The sequence below is a fragment of the Rhinoraja longicauda genome, chromosome 9 (assembly GCF_053455715.1).
Source record: "Rhinoraja longicauda isolate Sanriku21f chromosome 9, sRhiLon1.1, whole genome shotgun sequence".
In the NCBI taxonomy this organism is placed as follows: domain Eukaryota; kingdom Metazoa; phylum Chordata; class Chondrichthyes; order Rajiformes; family Arhynchobatidae; genus Rhinoraja; species Rhinoraja longicauda.
Genome location: NC_135961.1, coordinates 5,561,818 through 5,580,235, shown reverse-complemented (window position 1 = coordinate 5,580,235; position 18,418 = coordinate 5,561,818). Strand labels below are relative to the sequence as shown.

General features: G+C 44.7%; 1 protein-coding gene across 2 annotated transcripts in view; it reads right to left on the bottom strand.

The window, feature by feature from the left end:
- LOC144596889 (ribosomal protein S6 kinase alpha-2) overlaps positions 1-18,418 on the bottom strand; it is a 170,189-nt gene that overhangs the window by 59,055 nt on the left and 92,716 nt on the right. For both annotated transcript variants that reach the window (XM_078405755.1, XM_078405756.1), the window contains one exon: positions 6,625-6,695. In XM_078405755.1, the coding sequence (XP_078261881.1) occupies positions 6,625-6,695 (71 nt within the window). The remainder of the gene's footprint in view (positions 1-6,624; positions 6,696-18,418) is intronic.

Here is an 18,418-nt window from a genome sequence, read left to right as displayed (position 1 = left end):
CAGCTTTGTGTCATCCGCAAACTTGCTAGTGTTACTTCTAATTCCTTCATCCAAATCATTAATATATATGGTAAACAGTTGCGGCCCCAACACCGAGCCTTGCGGCACTCCACTCGCCATTGCCTGCCATTCTGAAAAGGACCCGTTTACTCCTATTCTTTGCTTCCTGTCTGCCAACCAGTTCTCTATCCATGTCAACACTCTACCCCCAATACCATGTGCTCTAATTTTGCTTACCAATCTCCCGTGTGGGACCTTATCAAAGGCTTTCTGTAAGTCTAGATACACTACATCCACTGGCTCCCCTTCATCCATTTTACTTGTCACATCCTCAAAAAATTCCAGAAGATTAGTCAAGCATGATTTCCCTTTCATAAATCCATGCCGAATTGGACTTATCCTTTTACTGCTATCGTTATTACCTCTTTAATAATAAATGCACCGTTATTACCTCTTTAATAATTGACTCCAGCATCTTCCCCACCACCGAAGTCAGGCTAACTGGTCTGTAATTGCCCGTTTTCTCTCTCACTCCTTTCTTGAAAAGTGGGATAACATTAGCTATCTTCCAATCCACAGGAACTGATCTTGAATCTATTGAACATTGGAAAATGATCACCAATGTGTCCACTATTTCTAGAGCCACCTCCCTGAGTACCCTGGGATGCAGACCATCAGGCCCTGGGGATTTATCAACCTTCAGTCCCATCAGTCTACCCAATACTAATGCAAATTTCTTTTAGTTCGTCTATCCCCCTAGATCCTCTGTCCTCTAATACATCTGGGAGATTGTTTGTGTCTTCCTTAGTGAAGACAGATCCGAAGTACCTGTTCAACTCTTCTGCCATTTCCTTGTTACCCATAATAATTTCACCCGTGTCTGCCTTCAAGGGGCCCACATTTGACTTTGCTACTCTTTTTCTCTTAACATATCTAAAAAAGCTTTTACTGTCCTTCTTTATATTCTTGGCCAGCTTCCCATCGTACTTCATCTTTTCAGCCCGTATTGCCCGTTTTCTTACCTTCCGTTGTCTTATGAAAGTTTCCCAATCCTCTGGCTTCCGGCTACTCTTTGCTGTGTTAAACATCTTTTCTTTTAGTTTTATTCCATCCCTAACTTCCCTTGTCAGCCACGGTTGCCTCCTACTCCCCTTAGAATCTTTCTTCCTCTTTGGAATGAAATGATCCTGCGTCTTCCGGATTATGCCCAGAAATTCCTGCCATTGCTGTTCCACCGTCATTCCTGCTAGGATCCCTTTCCAGTCTACCTTGGCCAGCTCCTCTCTCATGCCTTCATCGTCCCCTTTGATCTTATGATTTCTGCTAAACCACCATTTGACAACTGAGATCCAAGAAAGGCATTGGCAATCTGCTGATGAATCACAGTGGCCAATCCAAGTGAATAATATTCTGTACTTATTTAATACTTTTGTTTTTTTGTTTAGAGATACAGTGTGGAAACAGGCCCTTCGGCCTACTGAGCGCCTACCGACCATTGAACCCAGCACATTAACACTACCCTCCACATACTAAGGACAATTTGACATTTATACCAAGCCAATTGACCAACAAACCCGTACGTCTTTGGATTGCTTGCTGAACCTCACTCCAGGACGGATGACCAGTTAATAATCAGAACCAGGAACTCTGAGACTAACTTTCTTCCTCAGCCAAGAACGTTAAATTGAATTGTTATATCTTTGGCCCCGGCCAAAATCAGCTGTCTGTCGACAGGTCAGATTTCATCTTTCAGATATTGCACGTTTGTCTCCCTTGATAAAACATGGTTCATTCACCAAAAGCCAGACAAATTCCCCATTCACTGTGTACATCATAACATACGATTCTTTATTTGCCCAAGAACCCATCTCAGTGTGTCTTGTTGTGCAATAATCAATGTCTGAGAAACTAGAGAATAAACAGTAAAATACATGAAAACTCCAAATGCTTTTACAGGAATCTCGTGAAATTATGGAAAGTTAGAGAGTTACAGTCTTTTATCAATAGAGTCTGATAATCTTTTTCTTTTGCCTAGCTTAAATTGAGAAAGTTTAAACTCTTTATATTATTTCACAATTAAATGATCCAGTCCTAAATTCAGTGTGGAAGTGCTCAATCTCGAGTTACCACCTCTTTTCAAAGTAGACCTGAGGCGAGTAATTCACCTTTTCATATAATTGGACAACCCTTTCCCAACTTAAAATGCTGGCTGCATGCACCTATATGTGGTCTGTGTGGTACAGAACAGGCTCTGACCCAGTCTTTTACTGGGAGTCAGTTCCCAGCATCTCAGTGTGGCACAGTTGGCTCACCAAAGATTATTGCACCCACAGAACAGGTCAAAAGGTGATGTCATAAGTGATAAGAGCAGAATTAGGCCATTCGGCCCATCAAGTCTTCTCCGCTATTCAAACATGGCTGATCTATCTCTCCCTCCTGGCCCCATTCTCCTGCCTTCTCCCCATAACCCCTGACACTAATCAAGAATCTATTTATCTCCCCCTTAAAACTATCCATTGACTTGGCCTCCATAGCCTTCTGTGGCAAAGAATTCCACAGATTCACCACCCTCTGACTAAAGAAATTCCTCCTCATCTTCCTAAAGGAACGTCCTTTAATTCTGAGGCTGTGACCTCTGGTCCTGGACTCTCCCACGAGTGGAAACATCCTCTCGGCCTCTCAGATTGCCAACAGCTATTGCAGACAGTGTTACCCTGCACCACACACACACACACACCTCTCATAGCTGATTCCATTAGCAGGGTGCATTGAAAGCCTGTTCAAATTCCTGACATGCATAAATGCACAGCCACAGGTGAAACAAGTTTATTTTATAGATAATAGACAATTGGTGCAGGAGGAGGCCATTCGGCCCTTCGAGCCAGCACCGCCATGTGATCATGGCTGATCATTCTCAATCAGTACCCCGTTCCTGCCTTCTCCCCATACCCCCTGACTCCGCTATCCTTAAGAGCTCGATCTAGCTCTCTCTTGAATGCATTCAGAGAATTGGCCTCCACTGCCTTCTGAGGCAGAGAATTACACAGATGCACAACTCTCTGACTGATTGGGAACATGTTTCCTGCCTCTAACGTGTCCAACCCCTTAATAATCTGATACGTTTCGATAAGATCCCCTCTCATCCTTCTAAATACCAGTGTATACAAGCCTAGTCGCTCCAGTCGTTCAACATACGACAGTCCCGCCATTCCGGGAATTAACCTAGTAAACCTACGCTGCACGCCCTCAATAGCAAGAATATCCTTACTCAAATTTGGAGACCAAAACTGCACACAGTACTCCAAGTGCGGTTTCACTAGGGCCCTGTACAACTGCAGAAGGACCTCTTTGCTCCTATACTCAACTCCTCTTGTTATGAAGGCCAACATTCAATTGGCTTTCTTCACTGCCTGCTGTACCTGCATGCTTCCTTTCAGTAACTGATGCACTAGGACACCCAGATATCGTTGTACGTCCCCTTTTCCTAACTTGACACCATTCAGGTAATAATCTGCCTTCCTATTCTTACCACCAAAGTGGATAACCTCACACTTATCCACATTAAACTGCATCTGCCATGCATCCGCCCACTCACACAACCTGTCCAAGTCACCCTGCAACCTCATAGCATCTTCCTCACAGTTCACACTACCACCCAGCTTTGTATCATCTGCAAATTTGCTAATGGTACATTTAATCCCTTCAACCAAGTCATTAATGTATATTTATGTAAGACACTAGAAAACACATGCATTAAGAGTCCATTTAAAACATCAAAATTCACTTAAGTAAATTAAGAAGTGAAATATCTTTTTTCGATGTCGCTGATTGAATGGGAACAACTGAGCTTGCACCAGGTTTAACCCTACGAGCAAGGAAACTTGCAGAGAATGCTGGTTTAAACCATTGGGAAAAGTAGACTCTCCCAGGAAATATCGAGTAAGTCCGGATATAATTGTTTGCATCAAAGTAAACGATCTCCCTAAGCTGTGCAAAGAGTTAAGGAGGAATATCACTTACATGTGAAGTGATATTGGCATTGAGAAGTTGGGCACCGAGTTACAGGAAAGATGTTGTCAAGCTGGAAAAGGTACCGAGAAGGTCTTCGAGGATGTTGTCAGGACTGAGCTATAGGGAGAGGTTGAGCAGGCTGGGACTCTATGCCTTGGAGCGCAGTAGGATGAGGGGTGATCTTATAGAGGTGTACAAAATCATGGGAGGAATAGATGCACAGAGTCTCCTGCCCAGAGTAGGTGAATCGAGGACCAGAGGACATAGGTTTAAGGTGAAGGACAAAATAAGCAAAATATCTTATAGAGGTGTACAAAATCATGAGAGGAATAGATCGGGAAGATGCACAGAGTCTCTTGCCCAGAGTCGGGGAATCGAGGACCAGAGGATATAGGTTTAAGGTGAAGGGCAAAATATTTAGTAGGAATCTGAGGGGTAACCTTTTCACACAGAGGGTGGTGGGTGTATGGAACAAGCTGCCAGAGGAGGTAGTTGAGGCTGGGACTATCCCAATGTTTAAGAAACAGTTAGACAGGTACATGGATTGGACAGGTTTAGAGGGATATGGACCAAACGCAGGCAGTGTAACTGGGACATGTTGGCCGTCGTGGACAAGTTGATCGTTCACACTGTATCACTCTATGACTGACTAAGTGGAATAGCAACTTTTAGTACATACATATGGACATTCAGTGGCAAGAGGATGCAAACCATATGACACAACCCCATAATGCACCTGGATTACTACAATCATACTACAACTTGGTTAAAAGCACCATTGGTGGGCATGGCTGTGTTCTGCAGCTGTGGCTCACCGGCAGTCTCTCTGTTTTTTTTGTTGTTTTTTTGTCTATTGTCATCGTTAAATGTACGTTTTGTTTTATTTTTAACTCTGTGTATGTGGGGGGGTGGTGGGGGGGTTGGGGGAAACCTTTTTTCAAATCTCCTCCTCAACGGAGATGCGACCTTTACCGTGTCGTATCTCCGTTCGCGCTACGGCCTAACATCGTGGAGTCGGCGGCCTCCAGCTGGGATCGACCTCAAAGACTCCGGTCACAGGGCCTGGACTTACCATCTCGGAGGCTTCGGCCGTTGGGCCCTGCAGACCGCAACATCGGGAGTTCGCAGGTCCCTGGCTGGCGACCGGCTTTTGGGAGCTCCAGCCGTAGCAGCTTCGACCGCCCCGAAGCGCGAGGTACGATCGACCCGCTCGCAGGCCCTTCATCGCCCTGCGTGGCTCGGCCGCAGCACTTTCCATCGCCCGGTGGGGGCTCAGGACCTTCATCGGCCTGCTTGGCTCGGCCCTGGGACTTTCCATCGCCCGGTGGGGGCTTCAAAAAGTTGGGAGCCTCGATCACCTCGTGGCACCACGGGAAAAGAATGAGGAGGAGATAAGACTTTGCCTTCCATCACAGTGAGGGTATGCCTAGAGCAATCACTGTGATGGCTGTTTTGTGTAAAAAATTATATCTGTGTGTCTTGTGCTTTTTAATGTCTACTGCCGGACCCTGACGTGAGAGGACGCTGGCGTTGTGTATTCGCCGCTTTTCCGTCAGGATAGTTTGTCTGTTTGTTTCTATGTTAATTGTTTTTGTAAAGCGCTTTGAGCATGTGATAAGGCGCTATATAAAATAAATGGATTATTATTATTATTATTATTGCTTCTCATAATGCATCAGCAAGAAAAATGGAACATTTAGTTCAGCTATAACATCATGTAATTGGTGGATTGTTGAAGATTGTACTTTAGACAATAGACAATAGACAATAGGTACAGGAGTAGGCCATTCGGCCCTTCGAGCCAGCACCGCCATTCAATGTGATCATGGCTGATCGTTCTCAATCAGTACCCCGTTCCTGCCTTCTCCCCATAACCCCTGACTCCGCTATCCTTAAGAGCTCTATCTAGCTCTCTCTTGAATGCATTCAGAGAATTGGCCTCCACTGCCTTCTGAGGCAGAGAATTCCACAGATTCACAACTCTTTGACTGAAACAGTTTTTCCTCATCTCTGTTCTAAATGGCCTACCCCTTATTCTTAAACTGTGGCCCCTGGTTCTGGACACCCCCCAACATTGGGAACATGTTTCCTGCCTCTAACGTGTCCAACCCCTTAATAATCTTATATGTTTCAATAAGATCCCCTCTCATCCTTCTAAATTCCAGTGTATACAAGCCTAGTCGCTCCAGTCTTTCAACATATGACAGTCCCGCCATTCCGGGAATTAACCTAGTAAACCTACGCTGCACGCCCTCAATAGCAAGAATATCCTTCCTCAAATTTGGAGACCAAAACTGCACACAGTACTCCAGGTGCGGTCTCACTAGGGCCCTGTACAACTGCAGAAGGACCTCTTTGCTCCTATACTCAACTCCTCTTGTTATGAAGGCCACCATTCCATTGGCTTTCTTCACTGCCTGCTGTACCTGCATGCTTCCTTTCAGTGACCGATGCACTAGGACACCCAGATCTCGTTGTACGTCCCCTTTTCCTAACTTGGCACCATTCAGATAATACTTTACATCCCAGCATCAGAAGTTCTGCTCCACAATGCACTGCAGTTTACCTTTATTAAGCAGTGATAAATCTCACGGTTTTACACAAATAACTTACTTGAGGATCAGTGCCATGGTTTCCTTCCTGTCCTTGCCTTGGAAAGGCAACGACCCCGTCAACATTTCAAACTAGGCAATAAAAATAAAATAAATACGTTAACGACTGCGCCCAAGCTCATATAACTGCCTGCATGATCGCCATATTTTACTTGGCCACTCAAAAAAGTGACCCACTCAGTGACACGATGTAGACCTTTACCAAACAACATATCCTGTTCGATTGTCATAGATATTCAGTCTAGTTTGTATGGTTAAATATACGTATCTCTGTCTGTCTTCCTCCCTCTTGCGTCCAAATGCATTAACAATTGGACGTGACTCAGTAACTCAGTGGGTCAACCATCCATGTTCTCCAGAGATGCTGCCTGACCTGCTGAGTTACTCCCAGCATGGGTGGTACAATGGTGCAGTTGCTGCCTTACAGCGCCAGAGACTCAGGTTCAATCCTGACTACGGGTGCTGTCTGTACAGAGTTTGTACGTTCTCCCCGTGACAGCGTGGGTTTACTCCGGATGCTCTGGTCTCCTTCCACATTCCAAAGGCGTGCATGTTTGTAGGTTAATTGGCCTCTGCAAATCGTCCCTAGTGTGCAGGATAGAACTAGTGTACGGGTATTTATTCACAAAATGCTGGAGTAACTCAGCAGGTCAGGCAGCATCTCGGGAGAGAAGGAATGGGTGATGTTTCGAGTCGAGACTATTCTTATACTACTTGTTGCTCTACTGCGATTTCTCCTTAAGGTATGTCCACTTTGAAGAAGTTTCTCCCGAGATGCTGCCTGACCTGCTGAGTTACTCCGTAATTTTGTGAATAAATACCTTCGATTTGTACCAGCATCTGCAGTTATCTTCTTATACTACTAGTGTGCGGCTGATCATTAGTCGGTGGGGATTCGGTTGGCCGAAGGGCCTATTTCCATGTTTTATCTCTAAACTAAACTAAACTAAACAATTTGTGTCTTTTTTTTTGTAAACCAGCATCTGCAGTTCCTTGTTTCAACAATTGGGTAAAGTTAGGAATAATAGTAACAAAACGTTATCCTTTCAATCAAACTGTATGAAAATCATGAAAAGAAATTAGCGTTCAGGTCTTAAAATAACAATGGTTTGACTTTTCGGCCGCCAATCTAGGTGCGAACCAGTGCTCCATTGTTCGAAGACAGACACGAAATGCTGGAGTAACTCAGCGTTACTGCCTTATGGCATTTGCAGCAGGTTCGATCCCTGCACAGAGTTTGTATGTTTGTATTGCCTGCACAGAGTTTGTACGTTAGTATAGCCTGCACAGAGTTTGTACGTTCTCCCTGTGACCACGTGGGTTTTTCCCAATGCTCCAGTTTCCTCCCAACACTCCAAAGACATACAGATTTGTAGGTTAATTGGCTTGGTATAAGATTATCCCCAGTGTGTGTGTGTGTGTGTGTGTGTGTGTGTGTGTGTGTGTGTGTGTGTGTGTGTGTGTGTGTGTGTGTGTGTGTGTAGGATAGTGTTAATGTGCGGGGATCGCTGTTCGGTGCGGACTTGGTGGGCCGAAGGGCCTGTTTCCGCACTGTATCATGCAACTAAACTAAATCACGTTGTTACAATTTGATTATTCCTGTATCAGTTGAGAATTACTTTGTTCTTTTTCCAAGTTATATAATAGGACTGGATGTTATGGCAAAGCCATTATAATGCAATATGAATTGCTTGGTCATGGTGCCTTCCTCAAATTATTCTCTGTTGTGCTGATCAAATGTGACAATGTCAAACATAAAAGGTGAACAGCCCCGATAATTACTTTAGCCAACAATGTTTAATGCATACGTTGTTGACAGACTGCATTCCCCTGTACTGGTTCATCAGTAATTTGTACTGACAACCAGAAACCATTGACAACTGAAGGTTGTCCACAAGATGCTGGAGTAACTCAGCGGGTCAGGCAGTATCTCTGGAGAGAAGGAATGGGTGACGTTTCGGGTCGAGACCCTTCTTCAGACCGATTATTGACAATTGAAGTACACAAGACACAAGAAGCTGGAGTAACTCAACAGGACAGGCAGTATCTCTGGAGAGAAGGAATAGGTGATGTTTTGGTCGAGACCCTTCTTCAGACTGAAGAGGGGGAAGGGGAAACGAGAGATATAGATGGTGCAGTAGAGAGATATAGAACAAATGAATGAAAGATGTGCAAAAAAGTAACGATGATGAAGGAAATAGGCCATTGTAAGCTGTGTGTTAGGCAACAATGAGTTGCAGACTATGTCACTCAACAAGACAACTTTGAAGCTGGGAGAGGGAACTTTGAAGGTGGGGGAGGGACGGAGAGTAAAGAAATGGAGAGGTTACTTGAAGTTGGAGAAATCAATATTCATAGCACTGGGTTGTAAGCTGACCAAGCGAAATACCTATTACCGGCCAGACTTTGTCCCATCCTTTCTCTTTTCCAGCTTTCTTTCCCCCTTACAATCAGTCTGAAGAAGGGTCCTGACCTGAAACCTCACCTATGAGGTCCCTCATGATCGATCACCCTCATGATTTTATAACCTCCATTAGATCATCCCTCAACCTTCTGCGCTCCAAGGAGTAAAGTGCTGGCCTGCTCAACCTCACGGTGATGTTTCACGGTGAGATGCTGCCCGACCTGCTGAGTAGCTTCCACAGATGCAACATGGAAAGCATTCTATCGGGATGCATCACGGCTTGGTTCGGGAGCAGCTCCAACCAAGACCGCAAGAAATTGCAGCAAATTGTGGACGCAGCCCAGACCGTCACACAAACCAACCTCCCTTCCATTGACTCCATTTGTACCTCACGCTGCCTCGGCAAGGCCAGCAGCATAATCAAGGACGAGTCGCACCCTGGCCACTCCCTCTTCTGGCAAAAAGGTATAGAAGTGTGAAAACACACACCTCCAGATTCAGGGCCAGTTCCTTCCCGGCTGTTATCAGGCCACTGAATCATCCTACAACAACCAGAGAGCATGCTGAACTACTATCTACCTCTTTGCTGACCCTCAGATTACCTTGCACTAAACATTATTCCCTTAACATGTATCTACACACTGTAAATGGCTAGATTGTGATCATGTATTGTTCTTCTGCTGACTGGATAGCCCGCAACAAAAGCTTTTCTCTGTACCTCAGTACACGGGAAAAATAAAATAAACGAAACTAAACTTTGTGCCTTTTCTTCCTATGAACTGTCCGTAACCTAAACAGCTCACGTCGGAAATGTGGCTGGGAGCCAAGTTTCCACACGGCAGAAGATGCCAACAGGCCCAGAGCAACTGGAAAATCCACACACCGCTCCCACAGCTGCTAGTCCATGTGCACCACCTTATATAATCCAAGCTGGGAGGACCAGTACTACAGGTATTGCAAGTGTGCACCATGTCTCTTGGGCAACGAGGTGCAAAGAAAGAGGCAAATCTAAAACAACTATACAGGGAATGAAAAGGATTGTTTTTACTAAATGTAAAATGATGATACAAGTGACAACCATCTGAAAAGAACATAGAGGAAAAAAAACTGCAGGTGCAGGGTTTAAATCGAAGGTAGACACAAAATGATGGGGCAACTCAGCGGGTCAGGCAGCATCTCGGGAGAGAAGGAATGAGTGACGTTTCGGGTCGAAACAGTCTGAAGAAGGGTTTCGACCCGAAACGTCACCCATTCCTTCTCTCCCGAGATGCTGCCTGACCTGAAAAGAACATATTTTCTGCATTCAAACTTAGATTGCGTTTACTAAAGTCATAGTGTCGTACAGCGTGGAAACAGGGCCTTCATCCGAACTTGCCCACACCGGTCAACATGTCCCAGTTACACTAGTCCCACCTGCCCGAAATTGGTCCATTCCGAGATGGATCCCTGGGATGGCAGGACTTTCATATGAAGAAAGACTGGATAGACTAGGCTTATACTCGCTGGAATTTAGAAGACTGAGGGGGGATCTTATTGAAACATATAAAATTCTTAAGGGGTTGGAGAGGCTAGATGCGGGAAGATTTTTCCCGATGTTGGGGAAGTCCAGAACCAGGGGTCACAGCTTAAGGATAAGGGGGAAGTCTTTTAGGACCGAGATGAGAAAACATTTCTTCACACAGAGAGTGGTGAGTCTGTGAAATTCTCTGCCACAGAAGGTAGTTGAGGCCAGTTTCCTCCCACACTCCCACGCTCCAAAGACGTACAAGTTTGTAGGTTAATTGGCTTGGTATGAATGTGAATTGTCCTTAGTGTGTGTAGGATAGTGTGGGGATTGCTGGTCTGTGCAGACTCGGTGGGCCGAAGGGCCTGTTTCTGCACTGTATCTCTAAGATAAGGTAAGGACTTCAAATTACTCCCTTGGAAAAAAATTACACTTTGGTTTTCCCTGTGTATCATTTGGGAACAGACTAAATCAGCTGAGTGTTAAAATAACTCTGAAATAATTTGCGAAATTAACAACTAAAATATACCCACTCCACTCCACTCTTCACCTTCACTTGCCAAGAACATTTTATTCTTGGATCAAGGTCTATTTGCTCGAAAGAAGAAAAAAAATCAGCATGAAATTGGCTATATCTTGCCCACTTATTCATTCATAGTTAAGTGGAATCAAAAATAAAGAACAATATGGAACAGATGACATTTGACAATTTTTTAATGATCCTGGAAATGACAAAGAATATGCCGCTACACATGGTCAACTAGTAGCATTTGCCAACAATAGTTTAGTTTAGTTTAAAGATACAGCGCAGAAACAGGCCCTTTGGCCCATCGAGTCTGCACAGACCAGCAATCCCCACACTATCCTACACACACTAAGGACAATTCACATTCATACCAAGCCAATTAACCTACAAACTTGTACGTCTTTGGAGCGTGGGAGTGTGGGAGGAAACCAAAGATCAAACCAAAAACCAAAGAAACCAAAGATCAAAACCAAAAATACTACTGCTGCACCACCGTGCCGACCATAAAATCTGGCACTGTTCAAATATATGTGAGAATACTTGTTCAAAAGGACTATTTTCTATTCACATCTATAATAATTTATTCTTCCCTGTCCAAGGTCAGTTTGTTTTGTTCCCTTTATCAAAAATCCCTTTACATTCATTAAATTTCAATATACTCAATCTGCCAGATTTAACAACTCTGAGTAAGGTAACATAACTGATCAGTCTGAAGAAAGGTCTCGACCCGAAACGTCACCCATTGCTTCATATAATGGAGTTGATCTTTGACTCTCAGCTACTTTAATGAACTGTCAGCAGTGGATAGTCTATGTTTAATATGCAACCTGTAGCTCGATTAAATGCAGTTTCAGCAAAGATATCATTATTAAAATGCTTCATTTCTACCGTGATTTGAACATTACCACACAAGTATTCATCACTTTTGTATTATTAAATACTTAGTAAACCAATCACAGCAAAGATGCGTTGTCAATACTTTGCTACTGAACAGTTCAACTATGAAGGTATTTATTCACAAAATGCTGGAGTAACTCAGCAGGTCAGGCAGCATCTCGTGAGAGAAGGAATGGCATCTCCAGAGATGCTGCCTGACCTGCTGAGTTACTCCAGCATTTTGTGAATAAATACCTTCGATTTGTACCAGCATCTGCAGTTATTTTCTTATACTTAAGGTAACATAACTGGGTAGTTATAAACAATGATGAAAAATATATATTCCTGTCCACTCCCTGCTATTCGTTAAATGCCAGCCTTTCTATACATAGCTATGAGCAATGAACCATAAAAATGAGATTGCAGGTGCTGTCAACTGACCTCATGCCGAGTAATATCTCTACTGCCAAGTGCATGTCAGATTAAATTGAGTGGTGCTGATTCCTGACTGTTCAGGACTCTATTCGATATCCATTGAGTCACAAGTTTGGGTGTGTGGGCAGTAAACAACATGCCTCCCAATGCTAAGCATTGAAGCACAATCATTGGAATGCAGACTGCCAGCCTATGAGTATATCGCATGTATTTTAAAAGAAATTAAAGTTCACGTTCTAAATATATCCTATTTTGATATAAGACCAATTAAATAACATTACATGCGAACCACCAGAAAAACATGCATTTTCTGTGGAGATTTTAATGAGAATTTAAAGAATTTAAATTAATGAGAATTTTAAAGAATTTAAATTCTCATTCTTCAATGAGAATTTAAAGCCAAGTTAAAAAGAGATTATTTAAAGAACGGTGGATTTTCACACTGGTTTTTGACAGTGACGCCTTGCAGACATGTCATGACATATCAAACAGATGCTTCAGCATCTATCTAAAGGTGGCCTCCTAAGATAAGCTGGCTTGCTGGATTTCATTTCAGGAGTGTTTCTGCTGTTTCAAACAATTGAGTACTCTCGACTGCACTGCATTGAAGGTTCCTGTGACGCAAGATACATTTGGTATTTTATACGAGCTGAAAAGATATTGAAAGCAGGCCTTTCTGTTTATAAAAGGCACAGAGCTAAAATGAAGAGCTTTGAGTTTCACCAGTTACATTTCCGATGCTGATTGAAAACTGCTGGTCCTTGATAGTCAAAAAATATATGCCCTCACGTGGTAAGACAGACAAGCTATACACTAAAAAGTTGAAGAAGGGTCTCGACCCGAAACGTTACCCATTTCTTCTCTCCTGAGATGCTGCCTGACCTACTGAGTTACTCCAGCATTTTGTGAATAAATACCTTCGATTTGTACCAGCATCTGCAGTTATTTTCTTACACTAAAAAGTTCGTTGGGACATTCTCACCACTTCATTGCCAGCCAATGGCAACACCCAACAAGAGAGCAACTAGCCAGCCTTTTAAGAGACGATAGACACAAAATGCTGGAGTAACTCAGCGGGCCAGGCAACATCTCTGAATGGAGTCGAGGCCCTTCTTCAGACTCTTTTAAGAGACTACCTTTCCAAATTTTCATGACCATATCATACGTGGTCCCAAAAAACCCAGCAATTCCTGCAATAAATTCTCACTCCTTAACAACAACCCCCTTGCAAACAAAGACTAACATACCATTTGTCTTCCCAATTGCATGGTCAGCAGTCATGGTGCAATTTGCAGTTAGTATCATGAGTCACTAGTTCAACGTTAGCCTTCGATATCTCACAAAAGCAGAGTGAAAAGCAGGTGGAGTGGATGTCAGAGGAAGGGAAGCTATTGGAAAGGATTCTTCAGGATTGGATTAACTCCCATTTGGAAGAGAATGGGTGAATGCAGATGGAGGATGCAGATAAAGAGTGCCTCCACTCTCTTATGGAGTCATAAGATCCGATCCGTGACCATATCACCCCCGTCCTTTACAAACTCCACTGGCTCCCCATCCCCCAGAGAATCCAGTACAAAATCCTCCTCATGACCTACAAAGCCCTCCATAACCTGGCCCCATCCTACCTGACCGACCTCCTCCACAGGCACACTCCCACCTGCACCCTCCGCTCTGCTGCTGCCAATCTCCTATCCCCCCACATCCGGACCAAACTCAGATCCTGGGGGGACAGGGCTTTCTCCATCGCTGCTCCCACCCTATGGAACTCACTACCCCAAACCGTTAGAGACTCCTCCACACTCACCACATTCAAAACATCACTGAAGTCTTACCTGTTCAGTACTGCCTTCAACCACTGAAGGTCACCTCACCTTCTGTCTCCTTTCTCTGTTCGTTTACTTATTTACTTATTCATCTATTTATTCATTTCCCTATGTTCTCTAAATCCCTGTAAAGCGTCTTTGAGTGTATGAAAAGCGCTATATAAATGTAATGCATTATTATTATTATTATTATAGAGTGATACAGTGTGGAAACAGCCCCATCGGCCCAACCTGCCAACAATGTCCCAGCTACCCTAGTCCCACTTCCCTGCGCTTGGTCCATATCCCTCCATACCTGTCCTATCCATGTACCTGTCCAACTGTTTCTTAAACGATGGGATAGTCCCAGCCTCAACTACCTCCTCTGGCAGCTTGTTCCATACACCCACCACCCTCTGTGTGAAAAAGTTACCCCTCGGATTCCTATTAAACATGAGACTGGATGGAGCACCAGAGGCAAGGAGAATCCTTTGCTGCTTCAACATTAGTTCATAGAGTTCATGGATGTCACTCTATAGACATCAAGAGGTAAGGATGTTGGTTGGTTTTTATCCTATAACCTCATGCAAAGATGATGACTACTGTTGCTTAGTCTCCTTCAAATCGGCCTTCAAGAGAAGGGAAATGGGTAAAATACAAACAATGGAGCAGAAAAAATTAACCCAGAGCACAGATTAAACTTAAATAACCAGAAACTACAACTAGAAAAGTCAATCGCAGGACAGATACCAGCAGATCTGGCTGGTCGTCGGGGAGGCACGGTGGCGCGGCGGTAGAGTTGCTGCCTTACAGCGAATGCAGCGCCGGAGACCTGGGTTCGATCCCGACTACGGGTGCTGTCTGTACGGAGTTTGTACGTTTTCCCCGTGACCTGCGTGGGTTTTCTCCGAGATCTTCGGTTTCCTCCCACACTCCAAAGACGTACAGGTTTGTAGGTTAATTGGCTGGGTAAATGTAAAAACTGTCCCTAGTGGGTGTAGATAGTGTTAATGTGCGGGGATTGCTGGGCGGTGCGGACCCGGTGGGTCGAAAGGGCCTGCTTCCGCGCTGTATCTCCAAACTAAACAAAACTAAAAGGTGACCTGGGCTTCTGTCACTTTCTGTGCTTGGGTTTTCATAAGTTCATTAGGTCACAAGTGATAGGAGCAGAATTAGGCCATTCGGCCCATTAAGTCTACTCCGCCATTCAATCATGGCTGATCTTTCTCTCCCTCCTAACCCCATTCTCCTGCCTTCTCCCCATAACCTCTGACACCCGTACTAATCAAGAATTTATCTATCTCTGCCTTAAAAATATACATTGACTTGGCCTCCACAGCCTTGTGTGGCAATGAATTCCGCAGATTCACCACCCTTTGACTGAAGAAATCCCTCCTCATTTCCTTCCAAACGGAACATCCTTTAATTCTGAGGCTACGACCTCTGGTCCTAGACCTTCCCACTAGTGGAAACATCCTCCCCACATCCACTCTATCCAAGCCTTTCACTATTCGGTAAGTTTCAATGAGGTCCCCCAACATTTTTCTAAACTCCAGCGAGTACAGGCCCAGTGCCAACAAACGCTCATCATAGGTTAACCCACTCATTCCTTGGATTAATCTTGCAAACCTCCTCTGGACCCTCTCCAGAGCCAGCACATCCTTCCTCAGATATGGGGCCCAAAATTGCTCACAGTACTCCAAATGCGGCCTGACCAGCGCCTTATACAGCCTCAGCATTACATCCCTGTTTTTGTATACAAGCCCTCTTGAGACAAATGCTCGCATTGCGTTTGACTATAGACAACAGACATCAAGAGATAAGAAGAGTGTAAGAAAATAACTGCAGATGCTGGTACAAATCGAAGGTATTTATTCCCAAAATGCTGGAGTAACTCAGCAGGTCAGGCAGCATCTCAGGAGAGAAGGAATGGGCGTCGTTTCGGATCGAGACCCTTCTTCAGACTGAGAAGGGTTTGAAGAAGGGTCTCGACCCAAAACGTCACCCATTCCTTCTCTCCTGAGATGCTGCCTGACCTGCTGAGTTAATCCAGCATTTTGGGAATAAATACCTTCAAGAGACAAGAATGTTGGTTGGTTTTTATTCAATAACTTTATGCAAATATGATCACTCTGTTGCTTAGTCTCAAAAGTCAAGAGTGTTTTATCATCATATGCCTCAGATAGAACAATGAAACTCTTCCTTGCTGCAGTACAACAGAATAAGTAAACATCGTACACTGTAAACAATTTAATAAACGAGCAAATAAAAGTTCAGTGTGCCTTCAACAGGGGGGAAATGAGTAAAATGCAAACAATTGAACAGGAAAAAAAAACCCAGAGCACAGATTAAATTTAAATAATTATATACTAAAAGTATAAAAGTCAACCACAGGGCAGATAAGGCTGGTCTTTGAGAGATGGCCTAGACTTCTGTCACTTTCTATGGTTGGGTTTTTATTGTCAGATACCATGGGAAGGACGGTGGCTCAGCGGTAGAGTTGCTGCCTTACAGAAAATGCAGCGCCGGAGACCCGGGTTCGATCCCGACTAGACAATAGACAATAGACAATAGACAATAGGTGCAGGAGGAGGCCATTTGGCCCTTCGAGCCAGCACCGCCATTCAATGTGATCATGGCTGATCATCCTCAATCAGTACCCCGTTCCTGCCTTCTCCCCATACCCCCTGACTCCGCTATCCTTAAGAGCTCTATCTAACTCTCTCTTGAATGCATTCAGAGAATTGGCCTCCACTGCCTTCTGAGGCAGAGAATTCCACAGATTCACAACTCTCTGACTGAAAAAGTTTTTCCTCATCTCCGTTCTAAATGGCCTACCCCTTATTCTTAAAATGTGGCCCCTGGTTCTGGACTCCCCCAACATTGGGAACATGTTTCCTGCCTCTAACGTGTCCAACCCCTTAATAATCTTATATGTTTCGATAAGATTCCCTCTCATCCTTCTAAATTCCAGTGTATACAAGCCTAGTCGCTCCAGTCTTTCAACATACGACAGTCCCTCCATTCTGGGAATTAACCTAGTAAACCCACGCTGCACGCCCTCAATAGCAAGAATAGACTACGGGTGCGGTCGACTAACGCCGATAGTCATGAAGTGCTTTGAGAGGCTGGTCCTCTCACACATCAAATCCAGCATCCCTGACTCACTGGACCCACATCAATTTGCATACAGTGCAAATAGATCCACAGAGGACGCCATCTCTCTGGCTCTTCACACTGTCCTGACTCACCTAGAGAGACAGGGCACGTACGTGAGGATGCTATTCATAGACTATAGCTCCGCCATCAACACGGTCATCCCCACCAAGCTCATCACCAAACTCCACCAGCTAGGCCTCAGCTCGTCATTATGTGACTGGATCCTGGACTTCCTGCTGGAACGACCGCAGGCAGTGAGAATGGGCCCGCACCTGTCCTCCATTATCACCCTTAGTACCGGCACACCACAGGGCTGTGTTCTGAGCCCCATGCTCTACTCCCTCTTCACACACGACTATGTTCCTGCATTCAACACCAACACCATTGTCAAGTTTGCAGACGACACAACGGTGATCGGGCTGATCACCAACGGGGATGAAACAAACTACAGAGCGGAGGTGCAGAACATGGCGGACTGGTGCTCGGATAACAACCTGTCCCTAAATACCACCAAGACCAAGGAGCTGATCATCAAGTTCCGTATGTCACATAACGAGCAATATGCCCCGATCTCTATCAACGGGGACAGTGTGGAGAGAGTGTCCAGCTTCAAGTTTCTGGGCACTCACATTTCGGAGGACCTAACATGGTCCAATAACACTGCTGCGCTGGTCAAGAAGGCACAACAAAGACTGTTCTACCTAAGAACACTGAAGAAGTCTGGTCTACCCCAACAGCTGCTGACGACCTTCTACCGCTGCACCATAGAGAGCATCCTAACGCATGGCATCCCTGTGTGGTACCTCAGCTGCACGGAGGCAGAGAGGAGAGCTCTTCAGCGAGTAGTCCATAGAGCTCAGAGGGCCATCGGAACACAGCTACCAGCCTTGGAGGGCATCTACAACACACGATGCCTCAGAAAAGCCACCAGCATCCACAAAGACTCTTCACACCCCTGCAACAGTCTGTTCGAACTCCTTCCATCGGGCAGACGATACAAGGCCTTCTGTGCCCGCACCTCCAGACTCAGGAACAGCTTCATCCCCAGGGCCATAGCTGCTATGAACCGGTCCTGCTGAGCCGGATGGT